Source organism: Rhopalosiphum padi, chromosome 1, assembly GCF_020882245.1.
Source record: "Rhopalosiphum padi isolate XX-2018 chromosome 1, ASM2088224v1, whole genome shotgun sequence".
NCBI lineage: Eukaryota > Metazoa > Arthropoda > Insecta > Hemiptera > Aphididae > Rhopalosiphum > Rhopalosiphum padi.
Genome location: NC_083597.1, coordinates 92,354,631 through 92,380,344, shown reverse-complemented (window position 1 = coordinate 92,380,344; position 25,714 = coordinate 92,354,631). Strand labels below are relative to the sequence as shown.

At 25.8% G+C, this 25,714-nt stretch overlaps 1 protein-coding gene across 1 annotated transcript in view; it reads left to right on the top strand.

Moving 5' to 3' along the window:
* The window catches only part of LOC132929107 (uncharacterized), a 147,088-nt gene that overhangs the window by 106,868 nt on the left and 14,506 nt on the right, over window positions 1-25,714 (top strand). Inside the window, exon 4 of the mRNA XM_060994217.1 lies at window positions 1,235-1,368. Within this exon, the coding sequence (XP_060850200.1) occupies window positions 1,235-1,368 (134 nt within the window). The remainder of the gene's footprint in view (window positions 1-1,234; window positions 1,369-25,714) is intronic.

Here is a 25,714-nt window from a genome sequence, read left to right as displayed (position 1 = left end):
ATGCTGAAATTCATATTTCCCTCGAGTAAACTTCAAAAGTTGTTCGTGATATGAATTCATTGAATTTAATGCATACAAATTTTGAATAAAAAAACTTACACTTTACGTCACAAATATCCCAAAATAAATCAATGTGCATTGTACATATACATATTCCTATATAATAAGTTATGTATAAAGAAATTAAAACAGACAATTTTACTAATAAATTAAAGAAGCAATAACTAATTTTTATTCTTCAGACAATTAGTGTTTTTAGAAAAATTGTATTTTTATTTTTGACTTTTTATACTGGTATTCTACTTTAATATGCTCATAATATTTTTTGGAGTATAAATGTTTCAACGATTATCTTCTTTGTATTATGTTACTATATTATGGCTGACAATAGTGTGCTAAGCTATTTATGCGATTTTACTGATACCTATAGTAAGTTATCGTTAAAGGAACCTTAGGGAATCACTTTGTGCAATCCGGTTCTTGCAATAACTGATTTTATTTACACCACATTTTCTCCATTAACTGTGCCTATATCTGTAATTATATGTCAAAGTGTATTACGCATTAGCTATCAAACATTATTTTTTTCTAAATATTTTCTCTGTATACATCCACTAGATTTGTTCAATCTCAATAGCTCTGTTGATTAACTACAATAATTTTGCGATTCTCACTTCAAGTAAGTTTATTCTGCAACAATGTTTAAATGCACTTGTTAAAGCAAATAGTTATAATAATAAGGACGATATCTGTACAGTGAAAATATTCAGCAATCAAATTTCAACTCTAGCATTGATTTTTTCACCTATATAATTAAACAGATATAATTTAATATGCGATAATACCGATAATACATATTATGCTATGTACAATATATTATTATAACGCATTTAATATTTGATTATAATTTAAATCAAAATAAATAATTTATGTAAACATTCTCGTACAATATATTTGTTTGATTTTTGACATAATTTTACTGTAAATATAAATATCAAAACCCGTAAACATTGTTTTCATAATATAAACGAAAACAAAATAATATCAATAGTGAATTATTGTACACCCTCTGGAAATGCATTATTGAAACAAAAATCAAATTATTAACTAATTACAATAAAGTATCACAGAATAATTTATTTTTGTCATATTATATTTTCTTTCCACTTAAATAAATATCACTAATTGAACGAGTCGTTATTATTTGATTTATTTCGTAATTTATTTCGTATAGCATATCCCGAGGATGGTCCTAGGATAGAAGGACTCCGGCAGATCTACTCAATAGGTGAATTCTTAGAAGCCAACTGTACAGCCAAAATGACATTTCCCATGGCACATGTCACTTGGTACATCAACAATTTAGAGGTCAGTACAAATAAAAAGTAATAATTATAATTATACTCAACGTAAAAAACCGTCGGACACCGATGAACCGATTAATGTCTTGGATAATTTATTTTTTTCGCGGAGTAGAAATAAAAACGTAGAAAATCGTAGTGTACGTGCACGCTCTGGTGATTACTTTTCTCCGGTTGTGCGTCCGAAAGTTTTCCCGTTATAAGCTCAATAAAACGCATTGGGAAGTGCCCTGCGAGTTTTAATAACAGTTTAAAACTCGTTTGGACACAGACACATACACACACGTAGCCCCCCCCCCAACCAAACATGTTTTGCTGACCGTTCATCGTTTATAATAGAAAAAGTTCATCGATCAAGCGCTTTTAAAACGAGCGCACAACTTTTTCACCAGCCCACTTCGTGACGGTGTCGGCGGTGTGGCTCCGACAACAACTACGAAAGTGCAAACGGACTCGCGCGAACGGGCGTGAGATCTGTCGCGTGGACGGTTACTCGTGCGCTAAAACCGTATATTATACATAGGTCGTACACACACTTGTATGCCACGCAAACAGCATCAGATCGTATATACCTTTAATACGCAGTAAAAGGCGGCCCGAACAAATCGGCCACTTGGGGACCGGTAAACTGGTTGAAAAATGTCCGGTGGATATTAACGAGACGCTGTGGAACATTTTGTTCAAATGTACATTTGTGTTTCACTATCTTTTTTTTTCTACGTTTTTTTAAATCTCGTGTCCTGTGCTGAAACGGATATAAGCTATGTGTGCGCGTGTAATACTTATAAGACCACGTTACACATTTCCGTTCCACCGGAACACCGCCGACGCCACGGGCGAGACACGCCGTCACTGTACTGTTGCTGCCTCCGCCGATCGTTGTCACAAGAATTATGTGTTATTTTTTTCTTAAAAAATAATAATAATAAAGTTTTAGCTCGTTATTTTTACAAATTTCCCCCGAGAACGTCTTTTATAGTTGTTTGTATAGTAAATTAATATAAATGAAAAAGAAACTGTACGAAAAACAAACGCCACCTCACGACACGCGACTATGAATAGACGAACTTACTTTTAAATTGTTATGTGAAAATGAAAAAAATTTCTCTTTGGGTCGATTACAAAACAATTGACATTTTTACCTGAAAGTAAAAAGTAAATAATTGGTTTTTATTTTTTTCAATATCTTCTCCGAATTATTTCAAAGGATTTCAAAATATAATACGAATATATACATTTATATTTATTGTAAATAATCGAGTAAACTTATCAACAAACAAAAAAAAAATAAACTAAAATTTCCATTTATAGTTATTCAAATAAAAAACGAATCTAATAATATATGTTTTAAAGTTTGTAATGCACGCAATGTTTCACATTGTTAGCATATAATGTAGTTATGATTATCGAAAATAATATATCACTGTTTTTCGTTTTATATTTAATACGGTTCAAAAGATGTACTATGATTTAATGTTATTAAAATATGAATGTACAACGAATTTGATTTATTTAAAATTCAAATTTATAATTTAAAACGGTCGGTATAATATAATGTCTGAAATTGAGTATAATAAAAAAATATAGTATCATTAAACATATTTTTTATAGTGTTTTTGAAGTAAATAGAAGATAAAATGTAAATTTTCTTGTAAAAATGCAATATATTTTAGTACGAGGTGAAAAATGAATACATCTTTAAGTCAAAAAATACATTTATTTTGCTATGTATTTTTCGTAATATAGTCGTTATATACCTATTGTGAATAAAAAAAATCGGAAGTAATAAACATGAAATTATCATAGGTAAAGTTTGATCAAATCGTGAAACTATAGTGATTAAGTTACAAAACAGTTACCTAACAATTTACTTTGCTTTTGAAAATTAAACTGTCCTAGATATGATGGCCGATGGGTTCGGGGTTTTCTAACACCACGTCGCTTAAATTTCAAATGTCGTTTACGATTTGTGTGAATATTAAGATATTAAGTTTAGTAAATCATTTCTCGAAACTCGAAAGTCTGTTCATACTAAATGTACTATAGTTTTCAAAATGTTCGTATCAACTTGAGACCAATTCTCTCGAGACGGTATAAATACCTTTACGACGTTTGAGCGACTTATGGTACATTCGGTCGTTTACGGAGCTTTTTTTATTTATTTTTTTACTATAGAGCGCTTAATCACACGGTCGTATACCGATCTCAAACTCTATACCAGGCGCAATACTATAATGGTCGTCTTGCAATAATTGCACTCGAAATCCATTTTAATCAGCATTTCATGGCTGAAACTGCTCTCTTCTTTATCCTACATTTCAGTTTAAATGGTAAGTCTATTGATTGTGTTTAACTTTAATTTATATGAATCTGTCTCCTTGCGTAGCCGTATCATCGAGTCGATAGGATTCACAGGTATCACAGGGAACTCTAAAAAAAAAAAAACCTAATACTAGATTCCATTAAAGTAAATTATTATTTAATTAAATTTAAATTATCATGTATATTATAACGATGATTTTAAAACAATATCCAACAAGAAACATGTGGTAACAAAATGTTTAATCTAGATTACATAATAAACAATATATTATATCAAAAATTTGAATATTATGTCATACGAAAATTATATTTATAACTTTTATTTGATTAGAGATTTATCTGTTTTTATAATTATAATTTTTATAAAAATAAATTTTAGTAATTGAAGTACCTGTATAATAAACCGATGTACAAATAATACTCGATAAACGTAAATGAAAATAATTGTTAGCTAGAATTCCGAATTGCAATACATTTTATCTTGGAATACTTCTTATTTGGGGTAACATTTTTCATTAGAATGAAAAAGAAGAATATATTATGAATGGTTTAGTTCTCTCCGGAAATGTGTCAAACAAACGAATTAATCGAAAATGGTTTGCATAACCGAAAAAGTGTTTTATTTCGTTTCCTCGTTTCCTCTCGCACGCCATAGGTTTCTAATATCGGCCGGTCGGATACGTTTTGAAGCTAAAAAGGTCTTATTTACAAAAGGAAACCTCTTTGCATATCAATTCGTTGAAAATAGACAAAAGAAAAAAACACCCGCGAAGAAGAAAATCGCTTAACCCACGATTTATTTCAGAATTATTTAGTCCTTCTTTCCTTGTGGCTAAGAGCTAGAGTTGACTTGGAACCTAAACTTAGTGATTTATCGGAAACGAAGGATAGAGACACTTTCTACTCAAAAGAATATGTGACCCACGACAGATAGAGAGATAACGACAGCGTTTTATTGGCCCTGATTCCATGGTTTTATTTTGACCAGTTCAATACTGTAATCAATATATATATTAAATAATTACAAGTGTAGTGAAATAATAAAATATATTGTGCTAGGATGATAGGATAATGTAAAATAAAAATGTATAGTAAATCGTTTACATTTATATACATTAAAAATTTAGGTCTAAGGCATCTTTAAGTAAATTTCTGTTAAAAAAAAAAAGTCTTACACAGTTTTAATATACCTACTATAGTTATTTTATATGATGTATATTAAATTGATTTTTTTGTATGATATATTATTTTATTATTTTGAAAATGTTTAATGTTTTCTATCGAATAATAGTAAATCAATATCAAATTATTATTTATATTTTACAAGTCAGAAAAAAAAAATTATTTTTACGCTATTGTAGTTTTACTAGTTTTTTTTAATATGAAACCTAACATAATATTAAAAATCATAATTAGATTTTTCTGTTTCATGGCGTAATGTTATTACAAACAAAATAGTTCTAGTTGTTTTTTATCGTACATAATTGTACTACTGCAGAGTAGTGACCGTAATTAAGGAATATGGTACTGTGATTTTAGTTACATTTAGCTGTGTGAAATATAAATTATTTTGTATTATCAACAATATTTCTTTATTGTTCTTCGTATCGACTACTATCGAATGATTGAGAACGTTGTATCTTATTTACCGAATGATTAAGATTACTTAAAATTAACAAAGAACTTACCACTGACTAAAAAAAAAAAACCCAAAAATTATACAATTGAGGACGGATTTACGTGCAACGTTGCCATACAATGTATTTGGCTATTAAACGATCCAGTAATATAATCATGAAATAAATATTCTTAAAAAAAGTCATAAATTAATAATTATAATAATCTTTTACAAATGTATGGGTACCTGTCATCTAATAAATAAAAAGATTTGAAACAGTGTCCTTGATTATACCTAATAATTATTATTAACTTATAAAAAATATGTACCTAATATAATATTATATTATTCGTAAGAAAATGTAAATGATGTAATATATATAACAAATAAGTAATAACAAATGAATTAGGGTATATAATATATGTAGTATCTGGTATCTAAATTACTAGTACATCATCCGGTTAATCTGATAAAAGTCCGATAAGTATCAACACAATATCGTGTTAAAATTATTATCGGTCAACCACAATTATTAAATTTGGAAAAGCTGGAAAAAAATAAAAATCGAGCGTTTTCAATCGTATTACTAAAAATTTATTTTTCAATCGTATTTTACGCGTATCGACACAATTTAACATTAACTAGGTATTAACTTACGTTCTTTTTTTTTAAAAAAAAAAAAAAAAGGTGCACATGGGTGTGAATATAAAAATGAAGCTCGACGACTTTCGGATCCATCACACGCGTTTAATGAAAAACTGAAAATGTATCACACCAGTATAAAAAATTACCATAAGAAATAACTGTTGGGAAATAAATGGATTTCGAGCGACGTATGCGTATCATTCGTCATACTCATCGAATTACCCACGGAAAACCTTTCAGCCCCGAGGAACGTTGAATTTTCCGTATGCACACATGCACACATACACTCACCAATATCTATGTATGTAGAAAGTGCGTTCATGCATGCGTGTGTGTGTGTGTGTGTGCATGTGCGTGCGAAAACGTATTTTTAGTTTCATCTTAAAGCCACCATATCGTCGTGTTATTTTAACGCGGCGAGAAAAACACTATACGTACGCGTAATGTACATCTAAATCAACATGCTTTAAGCGTGCCTGGGAATTTATTTTCAAAGCGGTCGTGTCCCGTAAGAAGTTGGCCTTTCTGTCTCCGGTACAGACGCGCTTCAACCCTCTGAAATTAATTATATCGGTCGCCAAGTGCAGTCGCGATGGAACCGCCGACTAACACCCTTGGGTCCTATATCCAATCAATATAATTTATATAGAATATATATATATATATATATGTATGCACTTGATTTGAACCCAAACGTTGTGGTTGAGTAGACAAGGGACATGACCCACGGCGCCTTATAATATTGTTGAAGCAGAAAATACTTCAAGACTGAAAACTGTCAATAAAAAAATATTCTTATCACATTGTGCACTAAAGTATCTCCGATATTAAAATTGCCGTATCCGAATTTTAACGACGTACAATTTGATGGTCTTTAGTCGATACTAACAAATACTTATTCTCATATATTTTTATCATGGCAATCGAACAATATGATTTTTCTTTTTAATTTAATGCTAAACCGTTTATATAATTTCGCATTCACTATAAATATAGTAAATAAACTTACACATAATATGAACACATTCGCTTTATTTACAAGATATTTTTGTTAAAATAGACTTAGGTATTGCAATATGTAATAATTACCTGTTCAGTAATAGCACATATAATATTTATTATGTATGTATATTTATTGTTTAGTGTTTAAAGTACAGCATTAATACTCGTTTAATCTAGAATGCCTTTGCCCTCGAGGTAGTGGTACAACTCGACAAAAATTAAACCAATTACTAGACGTGATATTATGGTTCACCATAATTCGTTCAAAACATCTTTGACGATCAAACATCATATTCACGTTAACGAATACCATAATATAACTACAAAAACTGGTATGACGAATGAATGAATAAATCCTATTCATAGGTACCCTACAAAGTTCTGGCAGTAAAAATGGTTTTGTTAATTAATCAGAAAGGAAGTGAACACTAGTTCGGCGATGGCTCATAATCTGAAGAAATTAACATGTTTACCTTTTGGAGTATTCCCTGAAAAATGTCTCGGTTTCCGTGCTACAATCTTTATAACACAGTCGCAAATTTTAAGTATGGCTTATGCATCGTGTAGAATATAAATATTTTTTTGTGAATTTATTTTTAATTATATTTTTTACCTTTTTATCCTAAACGCCACATATTTGAGTCCTTTCGGATTCCAAGTATTATGTGTACCTGCTTCCATACTTCAATTTATGAGTTTCATATTATCTATTCTCAGTATTATTCTATAATTCTTAATGGTTTAGTAATAATCGGTGGATGCTTTAACTTTTTTTTAGTTTATTACATTTATGGCCTCCCCGGCACCCCTGCGGGTATCTTTGGAGTCCAATAATATATTCTATTAAAAACTAAAATTATATGAACATAAGAATAATATTCAAATGCAAAATTTGATTCAAAAAAGTGTAAATGGGTCAAATGGTTAAAGATATAAAATTATTATTTTAGCGGTTAATAATTATATCAGAAAATACTACTGAATAAACCCGTAGTGCCGTAGAAGTGTTTCAAAGGAATATTATATATTATTCGTATTGATGTTAAAATATGTATAACCTCTCAGAATAGTTCTTGTTTACTATACACCCGGTTATCGAGTACACAATAATTACTATTTATTTTAGAATGTATAAATATATTATACTGTTGGCATGGTCTCAGTCGTATAATGTATCTAAAACAATGATGATTAAGTGCAAACTGAATATTGAGTAAAATTGTTATATCGTCAGCTGTACATTTGATATATTTTGTATAAAACTAAATTAATTTAGTTGCAAGAACACTATATAAATAAACCTTTTTTTTTTTTATTCATAATATACAAAATATACAATTTGAAACATTAACAAAAATTATATTTTTTTTTTTTACAATATTAAGTGAAATCCCACCTTTATTTATTTGTTTATCTATTTATTGATCGCTGACTGTTCTATAAAAATACAAACTAACTGTTAAAGAATGTATCAAAATATCAAAATTACAAATTTTGTCATAATTAGCATTTCAATTCGATAATCGTATTAATATTAAAATATAATATATTTATTATTCCGAATATAACTTAATTTAAACATTGATATATTTAATATATTATAAATAGCCAGTAACTTATGAACTAACTGAAAACAGTGATAATAGTCAATTATTACTATTATTTAACAATTGTACTTAGTAATAAGACTATTGTGATAATATGTTATATTTATATTATATTTACAGACACAACATTTCCCTAAATCTCTAATTAACTACCTTAAATCATTATGTTAAACTGATTTTTAATCGATATACTTACAGTTGCTCATTCCAAATATGTACATAATCAAATTACATTTATTATGTATTTCTTTTAACGAAGTTTAAAAATATAAAAAAATATTTACTTATATTTTTATTTTATAGCTTTAAAAATACTTTTTATGTTTAGTATTCTAATCTCACTACTCAATGGATTAAATTCCATTAAATAAAAACATGAAAAACTACGCGTATTGAACAAACAAAGACAATAAGTATATATATATATATATATATATTCAAATTAATACATAGTCTATAGCCTGATGGTCCTTATAGTAGTATTATTATCAGAAAAAAATATTATCGTGGAAAATATAATAAATGCATGTATTATAAAATATATATTATATACGTATAAGTTTATTTATATACACACAAAGGATCTTGAATTTTTATGAGCAGAATGAAATCGCAGCAAACGCAATTGCGTTTCTTTGGAATAATAATAATATAACCCAATAAAACTTTATACGGCTACCGAGGTCTCTCTTTTGCTCCACGCGAATTTATGGTCGATACAATAACATTAACTCGATTATATGTATGAAAAAAATGAAGATTTAGAAGCACCATATGGAAAAAAATCCCATTATGACTGAACGAAATGCAACCGTAAGTTATAGTGTGTGTGCGTGTATGTGCTCGCGAATATCTAACAATTGTAGTTATTATTATGGGAAACAATACGTGTCGGGAAAAATGTGATCAGGAAAATTGCTAGAAACATCTTTACCGCAGTCTTTGAGATAAAAACGTTTTGGATGGTAAGGTTGTATAATAAATAAGTGTAGAAATTTAAAATAGTATAAACATTTGATAACATTTAAATTTTTTCGACTACTTTAAAATATGTTTTTGTAAATTACATTTATTAAAATATCAAAATATCAATTAAAAAAGTGGGTATCGCTCTACTGTATAGTAGAGATGGAGAATAGGTCACTGGTCACTATAATGGGTGTATATCGTTGTATACGAAAAACGATTCTCAACAAAGATGATTTGTCAGCCAATGATAATTAGTTGGATATATTATATTATTTAAGTTGTAATATATCGTTATTTTACGCGATTTCGTAAAAAATTAAATTTCATACGCTCATAAAATATTTTCTATATTGACACTGGATTTTTTTTTTACAGTTACTTGAAGGAAAACTTATGGATAACCTTGTATTGGATTTTTGAACCTTAAGTATAAATCACAAAAATGTTATGAATTTTCAACTTCGAAATTCCTTGCAAATTTTCGTGATTTTGATATATTTCGTAAATTTTTAAACTTTAAATGCTTATAAACAAAAATTGAGACTAACGATTTTTGATTTTTTTTTTTTTTTACTACGATAAGTACAACTTATAATAAACCTTTTATAAAATTTTAAAGATTTTTTGGATAACTAAATTTTTTTTATCGGCATTTTAAGAAAAAAAACTTAGAAAAGTCGAAAATTTCAATTATCTATAAGTGGCTTAAAAAAGGTCAAAATATTTTGAAAATTTAATCACAAATAGATAACTACAATATAAACATTTGGTGAAAATTTCAAGTATTTACAATTATTCGTTTTTGAGTTACAGCAAAATCAAAAAATCGATTTTGTCGAAAAGTGGTTATGCGTAAAAATTCCCGTTTTTCCGTTATTTAGGGTTTTTCCCGACGCTTTTGAAAACTACTGGACATTTTTTACTTTTGACGCCCCAAAGTACCAACTAGATGAATTTTCCTATTCAAAGAGGGGCTAAAGTCAAAAATCGAAGCACTTTTACTACTCCAAAACGTGATAACGGACACAAAAAAAAAAAATAAAAAAAAACACATCATTGTAAAATCAATACATTCGTCACTCTGTTCAGAATCTAAAATAAATAGTAATGTTAAAATAGTGTTTACATGATTTTTTACATAAATAAAATTACAATATTAATGAAAATTTAAAACATATGACTGTTATAAACTTCAGCTATATATTATATAAATAAATAATAACAAAATATAAATTAATGAAATAATAGTAAAATATTAAATGGACTCCTCAAAGGCATAAACTCAGTTTTACGTATTTTTTTTTGTTGCCATAAATGATATTTGAAAAAAAAGCTACACAATCCTGTTATATACATTTTCTTCACTGATGATTGCGATGTCTACTGTAATGGCTCACAAATTAAAACTTCTATCCAATTTCACCAACCTATTACTCAATGTTCTTTCCAGCTGTTCGTCAGAATTAGGCTTCTTCCAAAACACGATGAATTTTGTAAAAAAAAAAGGTGGGCAAGTGGATACATTCGGTGTCGAATGGGTCACTGTAATGGATGTGTTAAATTTAAATTCAATTATATATCATTGTAAACGAAAAACGATTCTGAGTGGAGACGTCAGCCTATTTTAAGATATTATGTTTTTCGATATAGCTATTAAATTTTATTTTACTATTAGTATTTTTTCTCAAAAATATTATATTAATTATATTATTTGTCTAAACGTTATTATATAAAATATAATAATATAACAGTACAAAATATGGATATAAAAAAAAAAAAAAATTAAATTAGAATTAATTAGGTCATTAACAGTAAGAATAATTCGAAAGTAAATGCAGGTATTTGGTATAATATATTGGAGTAAATGACAATTTATTCAGAAATACGTTGTCATCTGTATCTAATACAACATAAGAATCTTCTCTGAACAAGTTCGAGTGATTCAATTAAACCTATTTGCTACAGATTCTATAGTATTGAACAATATTCTAGTACCTATTGGCTTGACAATTGAAATCGAGACATAACTCATCTTTGAAGTCTTTTGTATTCCTAATTAAAACCACCAAGGTTTCTTAGGGTTTTAGAGCGTACCTACTTGCTTAATATGAAATGAGAGCATTAGGTTATTTTGAAATATTACCACAAGTTATCTAACATTGCTTACTATTTTCCTTTCATGCTTTCAAGAAGAAACGTACACTTAATTTATTTATTTTTATACTGGTAAAACGACATTTTGATAGATTTTTATGTGTTTATCTTAGGTTATTTTTAATGCACCAAACGCTAAATTTACTATGATCCTCTTGTAATTTAACAACAGCAAACATTAAAATAAAACTTTAGATAATCAGAAAATAGTTGATGGTCATAGAAATCAAAGCAAGAACTTATATCCATGACGAATAAATATGTCAAACAATACCGGAGTGAGGATTTACATTTATTTTTACTCGATGAAATCTGTTTGCTAGATGATAACTAAACCATAATAATAAGGGATCTGAAATGCCATATAAACTTAGTTTGTCTATGAGAATACAGTGATGGTATTTTATAATTATAATTTAAAATATATATTAATTATACCATATTATATTATTGTAATTAATTTTTGAGTTAATAAACTACTTTACGTAAGATAGTGTAAATAGGTTTATAGCACAAAAAGATAATATTTCAATATGAATCTAAATATTTAAAAAAAATCAAAAATCATTGCATATAGTTAAATTTATAATACATATAAAAATTTTAAGTCCCAACGAATAATAATTTTGAATTATAATACAATAATTAATATTGTCATTCATCATTAAAATATGTGATTTATCCAAATTTTGATTTCAAATATCTATAAAACAAAAATTGTGGTTGTATGTGTTTTAAGATTTTTAAAAACTTATAAGGAATATGGTATTACATTTTCAATGTTAAGATTTAAAATTGAAGATTTTATAAATGTTTTACTACAAAGTACTTATTATTTGTAAAGTTTCCTGATTTTTATTTATCGAATAATATTGTATCATTTGAAAAAAACATTGAATTTCAAGTTGTATTTGTCTATAAATAGCTAAATAGCTCAAAAAGATTATAACTTATAACTATTAAAAAAATAAAAAGATGGAAAAATGGGTAATCGCTCCAATGTATAGTAGAGATGGAGAGTAGGTCACTATAATGGATATGTTAAATTTGAATTCAATGACAGGTATCATTGTATACGAAAAACGATTCTGAACGGAGATGATTTGACAGTCTAGGATAATTAGTACTTAATAGGATATATTATATTATTACCTATATTTAAATTGTAATATATCGTTATTTTACTTGATTTCGTAAAAAAATAAATTTCATACGCTCATAAAAAATTTTTTATATTGACCCTGAAGTTTTTTTTACATTTATTTGAAGAAAAAATTATGGAGAACCTTAATTGTGTTGGGTATTTTACCTTAGATATAAATCATAACAATTTTATGAATTATTAACTTCAAAATTCCTTGAAAATTTTCGCGATTTTGGCATATTTCGTAAACATTTGAACTTTTAATGATTATAAACAAAAATTGTGACTAACGATATTTTATTTATTTTTTATTACAACAAGAACAACTTATAATAAACATTGTATAAAATTTTAAAGATTTTTTGGAAATCCAAATTTTTTTTATCGGAATATCAAGAAAAAAAAATTAGAAAAATCGAAAATTTCAATGATCAATGAATAGTTAAAAAAATTCTTAAAATTTTGAAATTTTAATTGTAAATATATAACGCTAATATAAACATTTTTTGAAGATTTCAAGTATTTACAATAATTCGTTTTTGAGTTAAAGCAAAATCAAAAAATCGATTTTATCAAAAAGTGGTTATGTGTAAAACTTCCTGTTTTACCGTTACTTTTTCAGGGTATTTCCTGACGTTTTTGAAAACTACTGGAAATTTTTTACTTTTGCCTTCAAAAGTACCAACTAGATTCAATTTCCTTTTCAAAGAGGAGCTGAAATCAAAAATCAAAGCACTTTTACTACTCTAAAACGTGATGACAGACAGAAAATTAAAAAAAATACACACACGTCATTGTAAAATCAATACATTCATCACTCCGTTCATAATCTAAAAATGTGAACCTAAATATTTGGTATAAATTACAAGTATCTCCGGTTATCCGTTTTAAATTATAACAAAGATCGTTTGATAAGATAAATAATATAGTTATTATTATATTATATAGATTAATATACAATAGGTTAGGTTATGTTATATAAATTTGAACTTATCATAATCTACAAATCACTTATCCTTTCTTTAGTTGATTAGAGGGTCACAACTAAGCAAAAAAAAAAAACTACTTAATAGTCATAATCCTATTAATAATTAAGGTTATACCTACATTTAGTAACAAAGCTTTTAGGTAAAAAAAACAAAAAAAAAAACCGTAAAGTATTGTTTGCGATACAAGAGAACTACCACTTACACAAAGACGTTAGAAGTGCATGCTTATAATTAGGTATATCGTATATAACTAAAAAAAAAAAATCTGATGGATCATATTACAAAGAATTTACAGAACAATTCACTTCTCATCAGCCTAATAAAGAATTAATATAAAAAAAAACTAGTGTTTATGTAGGTTTTCGATCACAGAAATAAAAACAATACACAATTTATTTTTTTTCCTTTGTTCTAATCTCTAAAATAATTTATTACCCCAATTACTAATAACACCTTAAATATACTACTGATAACTGAAATGTACGATAATATTTTTGGAGATATGGTTTTAATGACATTTTTAAAATATTTAAATTGATGATATTTTAAGTTGTTAAGTTTTTTTAATGTTAAAATAAAAGATCCCATATAAGTACCTATATAGCTCTTATTGTAATAATTATTATTTAGATTTAAATAAAAATCTAAAAAATATAGAAAACATTTTTTTATGGAAATTTAAAGTTAAAATTATAGTAATTTTAGTTATTTTGTTATAATTCAAAAATATTATTCGTAGAAACTTGAACCAGTTGATACCAAAATTATGTTGTTATTTTTAAACTTTATTGAATAAAATTCCCAAAATGTTTGATTAAAAGATATAAATTTTGAATTTTCTGTCCTTACCACAAACCTCTTTTCACACTTTTGTATGCTAAGGCTACGATTAAAATAAATGAATTCAATTTACTGTATTCCTAAAAGTAAATTAAATGAGTAAATATTAACATAAATGCATAATGAAATTTTTTTATTAATATACTCTAATAAAATGTCTCCACTTACATTCGTTTCACGTATGTAAATTATTAATTATATACATAATGACCACTGTGATAATAACCGTATCAATAATAAAGACAAGGTGTGCTAAACATTTTCTATATGGCTGAACGAGTTCCCGTATATATAATAAATATATATTTTAAGCAATTATAATTTATTCTAAATATCATAATATTAATCGTTTCAAAATTATATCGACTTAATAGTTGCAAATTTATAATTTTTATCTTATATTTTTAAAATGATACTAATAATGAGTAAGTATCTATCGTATAATTAGAAATAATACAAATATTCGCAGTTTATTAAAAGGAAACAATAATACATAATATATAAGCCTAACATTTATTAACTATAATAAATCATAACAATAATAGATTTACGAGTATACCTACCTATATTAATAGACTATTGTTTCGGTTGGATATAGTTATTAGTTACCTATCGTACACACCAAATATAATACCATCGTTATTTGATCGCGACCACAACTTAAAAGTTGGATATTTCCGAAACATGACGTTTTATCGTTTGCCCTGCATGTTATATTTGATTTAGTCTGAATAAATTATATTAATGTTTGTATAGCATTGACTATCGTTTTATTATAATCTGATGTAGTCTGTAGATGTGTTTTATACTGAAGCTGGAGTTTATACGTGACTTTAATGTAGCAGAATCACTCACATCAAAATGTCATTTTATTTGTATCATACCATAAATACACATGGCTTAGGGGTCATTCAAATTATATATGTTACGGGGCCATAATATAGTGTAATCGCTTGCAGTAACATCGAATTCAGACAACAAAACATAAAGCCATAGAAAAAAAATGCTCCTATCGTGACATTGTGAATGAGTATTTAAATTTTATATTTAGACTGGAAAATTCGAAATTCTCAGCAATTCAAATTATTAATCTTAATAATAATTTACACAACTATATTATTATTTATTTTAGTGTTTTAAATTTATTTTTGATAAATAATAATAAGCGAAGAAGTCAACATTCACGATATTTTATAATTTGAGTACCTATAATTGAATATTTATCAGAATACTTTGAAAATAATATGGGCAGTTTGAAGGAACAAAAAATAAATAAATATTTTAATAGAAAAAGTTCATAATATTTGCACTCTTACTTTCAAAAGCTTACAGTTTGTTTTTATTTTCATATATTTGTGTTACTTTTTTGTATTAAAAAGCATTTTTACGGAGTTTTTATTTCTATAAGTTTAATATTGAAATATAAAGTATTATATTATGAAAAATATTATTAATAAATTGTCTATAATCCAATTTATGATAATAAAAGGTTTTTCCTTTGTGGTTAAACTCGAGTCACAAGTAGTTATATAATTTTTCTTTGCAATCGTATTGCATCATGTTTGCTGTCAATTTATAATGATTGAATTAATAAACAGAAAATAAAACGGTAAGAAAAATATCTGAGAAGGTTTTGTTTAAACAATAATTAAAAGAAGTGTTTTTTTTTTTTATTAAAATTTTATAAACGGTGTATAAGATAATAATAACCTTTTTTTTCGTTTAACATATTGTTACAAACTGAGGGCGTTTTAAAAAGAATAAATTACCACAATGTATAGCTACTAAACAGCCTACTCTTTTGTATTTAATATTCGATAGTGTGCTTGAGTAATATATTTTTAATAAGCTCACACAATATTATTATCTTATTTTATAATCAGCTAATTGAAAACAGTATGCAGTATCATGTCCATAATTTACGTAGTGTTAATTATATTCACGTATTAAATTTATGAGTGTTTGTATATTAATTTTGTATTCATATTGCTGGAATTTACATGAATACTAATACGAATTTTAACGAATAGATGAAAAATGACGTTCGATATGTATATGTTATACAATGGATAGTGGTCACGGTATATTTTAATGTGTAGAAAAATATTCGGCAATTGACAAAATTATTTAATTAGTACTTATATTTTATGACTGCGTATATGCGTATATCAGATCTCAATATCTCATTATTGTTGTAGTTATATTAAAAATTGTTATTACGTACAAATATTTTATGTAGATGTATGTGTGTGTGTCATCATACATTTTTATAATACACAATTGTCTTTTCATACGTTTGTCGAAATATTCGTTAAAACATATCGTTTTATATAGTTAATAAATTCCTCGGGAATATTTAAGTTTATTTTTAAATGTTTGTCATGGAAGACCATGAATTGATTACAGTTAAATTTAAAATTCATAATAAGTTAGCAATGTGATTCTCTAAACATGTTTACCTCACATTTTTACGTTTAACAAAGAATTTATTAAAATTCTACTTTTTTAGAATTTTTAAAAATATTTTAAAACCATATTTTCAAATGAAAAACTAGTTGTTCTGTTATAATCATTTTTCTAAAATTTCTAACGTATTAAAATAAAATAAAAATCGAATAAGTAGTTTTTGAGTTATTTAATTTAATATATTGAGGATAATATTATGTCCCCTCTTAATGTACAGTAAAATACGTATGTGGTTTCTCAGGTTTAATTTTTAAACGAAAATGGTGAGCATGTTTGTCGAATATCTCTGAATAATCAGTACTTTAACATCGCAATTATTCCATAGCAGATTAAAAAAAACATGTTTAACTGAAATGTACGTAATATTTGTATCGATTTCATATTGGTATATATTTTTTAAATACACATCTCATATGGCACGCATGTATGAAAATCTTCATTAGAATTTATTCTTAACTATGAAAACGTAATTCCAACACTGTATTACTGCCTAATTTCATTATCTCGTTGATTTGGGATACATAACAGCGTCCCGGACTTAACCACTCAACAGCTGACAGCTGTGTGAATGCTAAATTTTATTAACGAGTGTGGAATCAAGCTTTTCTACATAGGATTTCCATGCACCTCTATGACGGTTGTTTTAATTACCACGTGCCACCAGTAGAAAAAAAATGATACGAGAGCAAATCACAAACGATTCACTTTATACGCGTACTAAAATTGCATATACGTACATTAGCGTACTTGAAACGGCGAATAGAAGAAAATCAAGCTAATTCTACATTTTATATTTTTAATAATCTCATTGAATAAAATTAAACTAATAAAAACGTATAGATCATTCTGAAAATATTTTAAAAAGTATGCATACTAAACAACGTAAACGTTAAATAACTATATATAGAACGAAACTAATATATTTATATTTACCTATATTTTTAATATTTTGTTGCAAGCAATACAGTGGGTGTATTTACTCGATAAATTATTATTTGTAACATATAAATATTATGTTTGAGCGATTTTGAAATAAAATGATTATTAATTACAAAAACATTTTAATGATATAAATATAATTTTAAATGATACATAGAATACACAAGTATTTTTTTATTAAATTTTAATCCATTATAAAATGTTTGAATTGTGACTATATTCTATTTTTAGTTACCTTTATATTATTATTTAATATAATACAATTAAATTTAGTGATGTTACACAAAAAATAAAAATACTCGTGTTTTAACATTCAATGATAATATTTAAAAATGAAACACATCTAAATCAAGGGATTAAATACTTTTTTTTTTTTTTTTTATTAAAAGAAACTTTGTAAACAATTAGCTTCGACAATTATGATTATAAATATTACATAGAAAACAATATTAACAACAAAAATAATATTACAAATAAATTAAATTTTTAAACCAGTCTGGTTGATGAAGGATATAAGTGAGGTAATAATTGGTACATTTGGTGAAGAGAGAATGGATTGAGTGTCGAGTTTGACATTAAAGGAGTGGATTAGGGTGAAGAGGGTATTGCGTTGGGGAACCAGAGAGGGACAGTGAAAAAGTATATGTGAGATATCGCAAATCATGGGATCGTGAACGTGGAACATACATAAAGGAGAGTCATTGAGAGAAAGTTTATAAGAGTGAGAAGGTAGTAAGGTGTGTCCAAATCTTAGACGTGAAAAAGAGGTAATTATTTTACGATTTAATTTGAGGTTGTGAAACCAAGGGTGAGAGGGGATAGATGGTGAGATATTTTTGTACCAAGAGGCATAATTGGGGGCTAGTCCGTTCCATTGGTTGCGCCATAAATTATAAATGATTAAATACTTAAAACTAAATAAAAATTAAATAATATAAACATAATTATAACAAATACAGGCAATCAATAAAATTCATTATTTCATAATACATTCAATTTAAAGGTTCCAAAAAAAAAAAAAATCTGTTTCAAGAACTAACTCACTGAATTATGTAATAATAATACATTTGAAGGGCTATGGATTGACATACGTATAACGAAAATAGCATAAAAAAATCTATAATGGAAATATTATAAATATCGGATACCGAATGGATTATAAATTATAATTTAATATTATATTTTAATTTCATTAACGTTTTAATATATACTTTAAAAATAACTATTGTTTAGCGTTAGATACGAGTGATACGACTACTCAAAGCACACACACGCAATTGTTGGTGTATTTTCAACCGATAATATTTAGGCGAATTTCCGCATAAATCTAGTGCGAGTTTATCTTGCTAGTTTGAACATGAAATACATTTGAAAAAAAAACATGACAGCAGCACGTAAATCAGATGAACAATTTTTATACAGTTAGACTCGCCTGTTTATTTAAATCGTTATTTAAAAACATGTCTATACCTTGAAAAAATCCTATTTATTTTAATTTTAATTATTGTTATCAGATTAACAGTCAACGTACTTACAAACTTTATAATAAGTATTATGGTTCTGATAATAGTTCATAATACACATTTTTGGGTCCAGTATCATTCAAAAAATAACGTATTATTAATCAAATGTAAGATTTTAAAACATATTTGTAATGAGTATGTCGATTAAAAAAACGTTTAAACAAACATGTATGTAGAGTGTAGACTGAAATACTATTATGTCCACAATAATTATATGTTTTATGTGATTTAATTATAAAACTTATTTTTTTATTGTCTAAAAAGGAATTAGGTTAGGTTTTAGGTTTTTTTTTCTCTCTATTTTTTAGACAAACTATCGCACTTATTGAAAATTTATTTACTTATCCACACGTAAATGGAGCGTGTTCCATAAGTGTATCGCTTACACCTTATAAAAACTATATTACATATATATATACATGTATCTAAATTTATATACATTATTAAATAATAGCTTGATTATAATAAAATAAAAATAAAAATGTTTAGGTAATTATTATAATTCCTAGTATAGTAAAAATAATTATTATTGTGCATGGAACAATTGCGCCTAACACAAAATTTTCGTTTAGTGTCAGTTTATACCAATTTAACTCCTATATTTTAAGGTCAGAGTACAGATTGCGGTACTTATATTATAGGATAAGTATAACAATTGCGTTAGTATAACACATACTAAAATGTTTGGAAATTAAAACTTATTAATTGGTCAATTTATTACTGGTTAAAATGACTGGATATAATATATTTGATAACAGTATCGGGAATTTTATGGAACGAATTATAATGTAATTTAACTGGTATTTAATTTTGAATAATTGACAATCAAAAATACTACTAGTAAAATGGGAAAACAAAATTATCTAATTTTTATATTATATAATTATGTATTAATACTCACAAAAAAAATTGGTTAGTGTTTTCATTTATTATATAATAATTATAACTGACTAATAAATTGTTCTTAGGTATTTTAAAATGTTTTGAGCAAAATTGGTTAACTGCCTTATTACTATATATTGCTATGTTATTACTGTACAGTGTACATGTTACGCCGAATTCATGAAATCGGCAGAAAAATTGCCGATTTCGTAAAATCAGCAACGTTGTCGCCGAATACGTGAAATCGGCAATTTGGCTACCAAATTTACGAAATCGGCAATCAAAATTTATGAATTAGGCAGACTTTTTTCTGCCGATTGCATGAATTCGGTAACATATTATTATTACATAATTACAAATAGTGGATTATAAATAAACAATAATTGCTGATCGGCATTACCACGCCGTAATCTTTATTACCTATGATGATAGATGCTATGATACGTACAAGCATTTTAACTTGGTCATTGAGGTCTTTTTATTGCACGTACATGTCCTCAACCCCACCCATTCTAAATTTTTTTCAAGTCAACACTTAGCAGTCATTTAACAACAATTTGCAAGCATATTTTCACAATTTGCAAGCCTATTTTTTAATCGGAAAAAATAAAAAACTTATAGAGTGGGGCTGGAGACACATTTCCCCAGCCCCACCCATATCATTGAAATCATATTTTCAAATTTTTCTTGAACCATCATTTAGCAGCCAATTAGCAACGTTTGTTAGCTGGTAACTGGTATCAATATTTTTTGGTTAAAATAGGATATTATTTATGGAAATTAGTATTTTCTATTTATTTGGAATTTTTTAATCAATAAAGAATATTATTTTTTATGAATATAAACTATTAATATTACATTTAACATTCAATAACTTAACTTAACAAGATTTGTTAACTTAACTTTTTAACTTTTGTTTAACTTTTAAACTATTTTTATATACATATAATATTTATTATTACAATTTGATTTTATTATATTTCTGGCGTTTTATACATTTATTTAAATTAAATTATGTTTTATAATTTTTTAAGAAGGGTCTTGCCGATTTCACGCAATCGGCAGTATTATGCAATTTAAGTTGCCAATTTCACGTACTCGGTGACAACGTTGCTGATTTCATGAAATCGGCAATTTCATAAATTCGGCGTAACATACATATTAAATACTTTCTATTTGTTTTATCTATTGTAATTGTTGATGTAAATAAATATTATTATTATATAATAATTTATGGCTTTAATAATCTATGGAGAATATTCCATTGAAATCAACAGTCATTGTTAAAATACTGTGTTTTTAAACTTAATTTTATACTATATATTACATAAAAATTACGCGATAAATATCACGATTTATGCAATTACCAATAATAGGTATCATACACTTAAATTTAAGAATTTTTTTAGGTTTGTTGAATTAATTTAAAATATTTATTATGTAAAATATAATAATACATTAATAACAATTTATTTTTTTAATACCAAAATTCATTTTTAGAAATATGTACTTTATTTATTTTTGATTAATTTAATTAAAGTTTTTATTATTGATATAATTCATATAACCACTATTATATACATCAAACAATGATTGAGTCTAAAATTTTAATTAGACGAATTTAAGTTTTTAACTTACAAAAATATGAAAATAAGAGAAAAATAAATATAGACATAAACATTTAATATACTGTTATAAAATAAGAAAGTATACATTAGAAATATTATTTTACAATAGTATCAGATTTTTTATGTAGTAAATACTATTTTAATATAAATATTATAATATAAAACGAGTATGCTATTTTTATCAAAATAGTTTACCTTTTATAAACACTAAGATGATAAACTGTAATATTTCTATTCTATTTTTATGCATTAGTTTAGTCAATAGTATTTGAATAATATCATTATATTATTGTTTATATTTATTTAAAATATATATGTCATTATTATAACCAAGTTATAATTGTTGATTGATAGATATATGAAACATAAAGAACATTTTAATATATTAAATGTTTTCTAGTGATATTTAATATGCATTAAACTCTATTTTGGAGGAAGATTTCTCGTGAAATTTAAATGGTCATATAATTTAATTTATAAAAACTATAAAATTAAAAAAAAATGACAAAAATAAATTGCAAGACATAGTGGGCCTTGGAAAAAGTATAATATTATTTATAAATGAAGTGAGAGAAGTTTGTGACAGTACCGGTAGAGTGGTGTGTCAAACAAATAAAGACACGAAAAATGATGCCCATTTGAAAAAATTATAAATTCAAAAGAACAATCCCGACTTATAAACTCAAACGGAAAATGACATTATAATATCTCAACTTGTATACGACAATTTGTAATCCTAATGAAAAGTAAAAAATACCATTTTTTGTATTAAAATTAAAAACGTTAACTTGGGACAATAATTTTTATAAATTGCCTAATAAAAATGGTTTAATCGCTGTAGTTAAATATAAAATAAATAATAATATTAATATTGAATTATACACACATTATACTAATTATAAAATTAAACGTTTATTTTAATTTTGATTTTTTATAATTTATACCTTAAGTTTATTGAAGTATTAAAGTTAATTTTGTGTTTGTATTAAAAACGTACGAAGGCCCAACGTTTGGGAAAAAGTAATACTTAATAATATATTATGACAATAACTACTATCCAGTCATAAGGATTACTGTTCCCTATAGATATACCTAACCTAACCTTTTTTTTTTTTTGAGTAATTTAAACAAATGATATTATAATTATATTAAAATAGTTATTTTCAATTCATGGTTTATTAAATAACAACTACATTATATAATTTTATAAACTATTACTTATCGAATTTATAATTGTTGGTATTACAATTCGAATAATGAATAATACGTTCAATTTCATTGGTAATTTTCATAATATATAAAACCAAAGTGTTATATAAATAATATGATATAAAGCAAATAGCATAACTATATTATATTTTAACATCAAACTAGATATAAATGAAAAGTGTCAAATGCAAGTTAAGTATTTGATTTTATTTATTTATTTTTTCATGTTTCTTAACCAATTATTCTTATATAAATAGCTTTATAGAATATATATATCATACTTTAAGAGAGAATCGATAATACGCATACACCGTTCGTGTATTTCACTATAAATCTAACGGAAAATGACCTGGTGTATGTTTATGATAAACTACGTGATTTCCGTGACATGTGTAACCTTATCAAAAGGGTCGTGGTGGTGACACGATCCATCGCTTTTATCATTTATTTTCCGATAACGAATAGTAATATACCTACTCAACTTAGATTTATGGACACAAAATAACAGACTAATAAACTAAACGGAATGTATATATAGTACCACAGTTATTTATGGATGTTTAACAAATACAACAAATAACAATTCTGCTACAGATTTTCTTATTATTTCTTTGAATACATTTTTATCAGTTAATTGGATGCATTCAACCAACATCATATCAATACAATATATATAATGTGAAATTATATCTTAAAATAGAATATAACATAAATAATAATATTATATTATATTAATACATAAATAAAAACAATTATTGTATTATAATATTGCCATATCTATATTATATTTATAGTTTAACACAAAATAAGTTTTATCGAGGTTTAACTTAAGAAATATTTTGTTTCTAGCAACTTTTAATAAAAAGAAAAATTCAACACAGAGTTTTAGTATAACTGAACTAACAAAATGCATTGGTGCATTTGACTGCACTCTTATTAAAATCTGAAAAGTTGAGTATAAACAAAAGAACGCAGTTATTCACCATTAATGCATTATAAAGGATTAATGAAATGAAGTTTACTTTCATGAAAATAATTGGACTTTTTAATTATATAAATATTTGAACTATTATGAATATACCACTTGTACAGTGATATTTGTAAATCTCTATAGTATAACGTTATATATATTGAATAATTTGCCACAGCTTAAAAATCAACAAAAGAACACTTAGAAACCATTAAAAGAGTAATAAAAAACCAAACTATTAATTATGTAACGATGGTTATAACATGTCAATAGCCCTTATTTGATAATCGAAGATTTCTTGTTCATTATATATTATTTTGCAAATTATTAAAAAAGAGTATTTGACTTTCTTGATTTTTGAAGGAATAGGCAAACACTTTAAGGTTACCTTATTTTCTGTCCATTATTTTAAACAATTTAATATTACTCTCTGCATCTCAATACATGCAATTCAGAACCGTAATCACATTGTATAAGTATTTGATTTTTTAGTGTATGACTGAAGTTAGCAATTTTTGTTTATGCTAATGATAAAATGTATGTGAATTTTATACAAAGTTTTAAGCCTGTATATGTTTATTGAGTTATTAAATTTTTTGCTGTAAATTATTGTTTAAGATTTGATATATATATATATATATTTATTTAATGTAATCTATCATATTATGTATATTACTTTAAATAAAATAATTAATATTTACTTTAAGATTACTTAAAGATTCTTAGGATAAATTACTTATGCATAAAATACTTAGATACTGTTTTTATAGTGTAAGCATTCGTGTTTTTAGAACTTATTATAGTATTCCAGAAATCTTCAAAGAATATTAAATTAGACTTGATTCAATCAGAATAATAGATCACTATATAAAGTATTAAAACTATCTGACTAATCTGAATTTCTCATTTAACATTCTGTGAGTATGATTATAGTAATATATACAGGTAACCCACCTTCTTTTGATTAATAGGTACATCAATATTAATTTTAATTTTTTTTTATATAATATGTACATAATATAAAATACATAATCCACACGATAGTTATGATATGAAATTTAATAAATATCTAGCTGTTTTCTTAATTTAATAAGATTGAGACAAGCAGAAGAAAAGAACTGTTATTTGATTTGATCGATAATAATATTAAGCACTAACATACTATAAGAGCTTAAAAGTATACTGAAAATATTTGTAATTTTCTTGCAAAAAAATAATAATGTAAAATTAACAGAAAGTGTACGAGTAGATAATAATATCGATACTACCTACTCGAGAGTGTACGTAGGTAGTTTGTGAGACGCCTACATGAAAGTAATAAAAAAACGTAGTGTACACTGCACGCGCACCTTGGCATACCTCCTGTAGTGTGAAACGATGGGCAATAACTTATTTCGAATAAGATGATTGCAGTCGATTGTCGGGGTAACAGTTTGAAAGAGATAT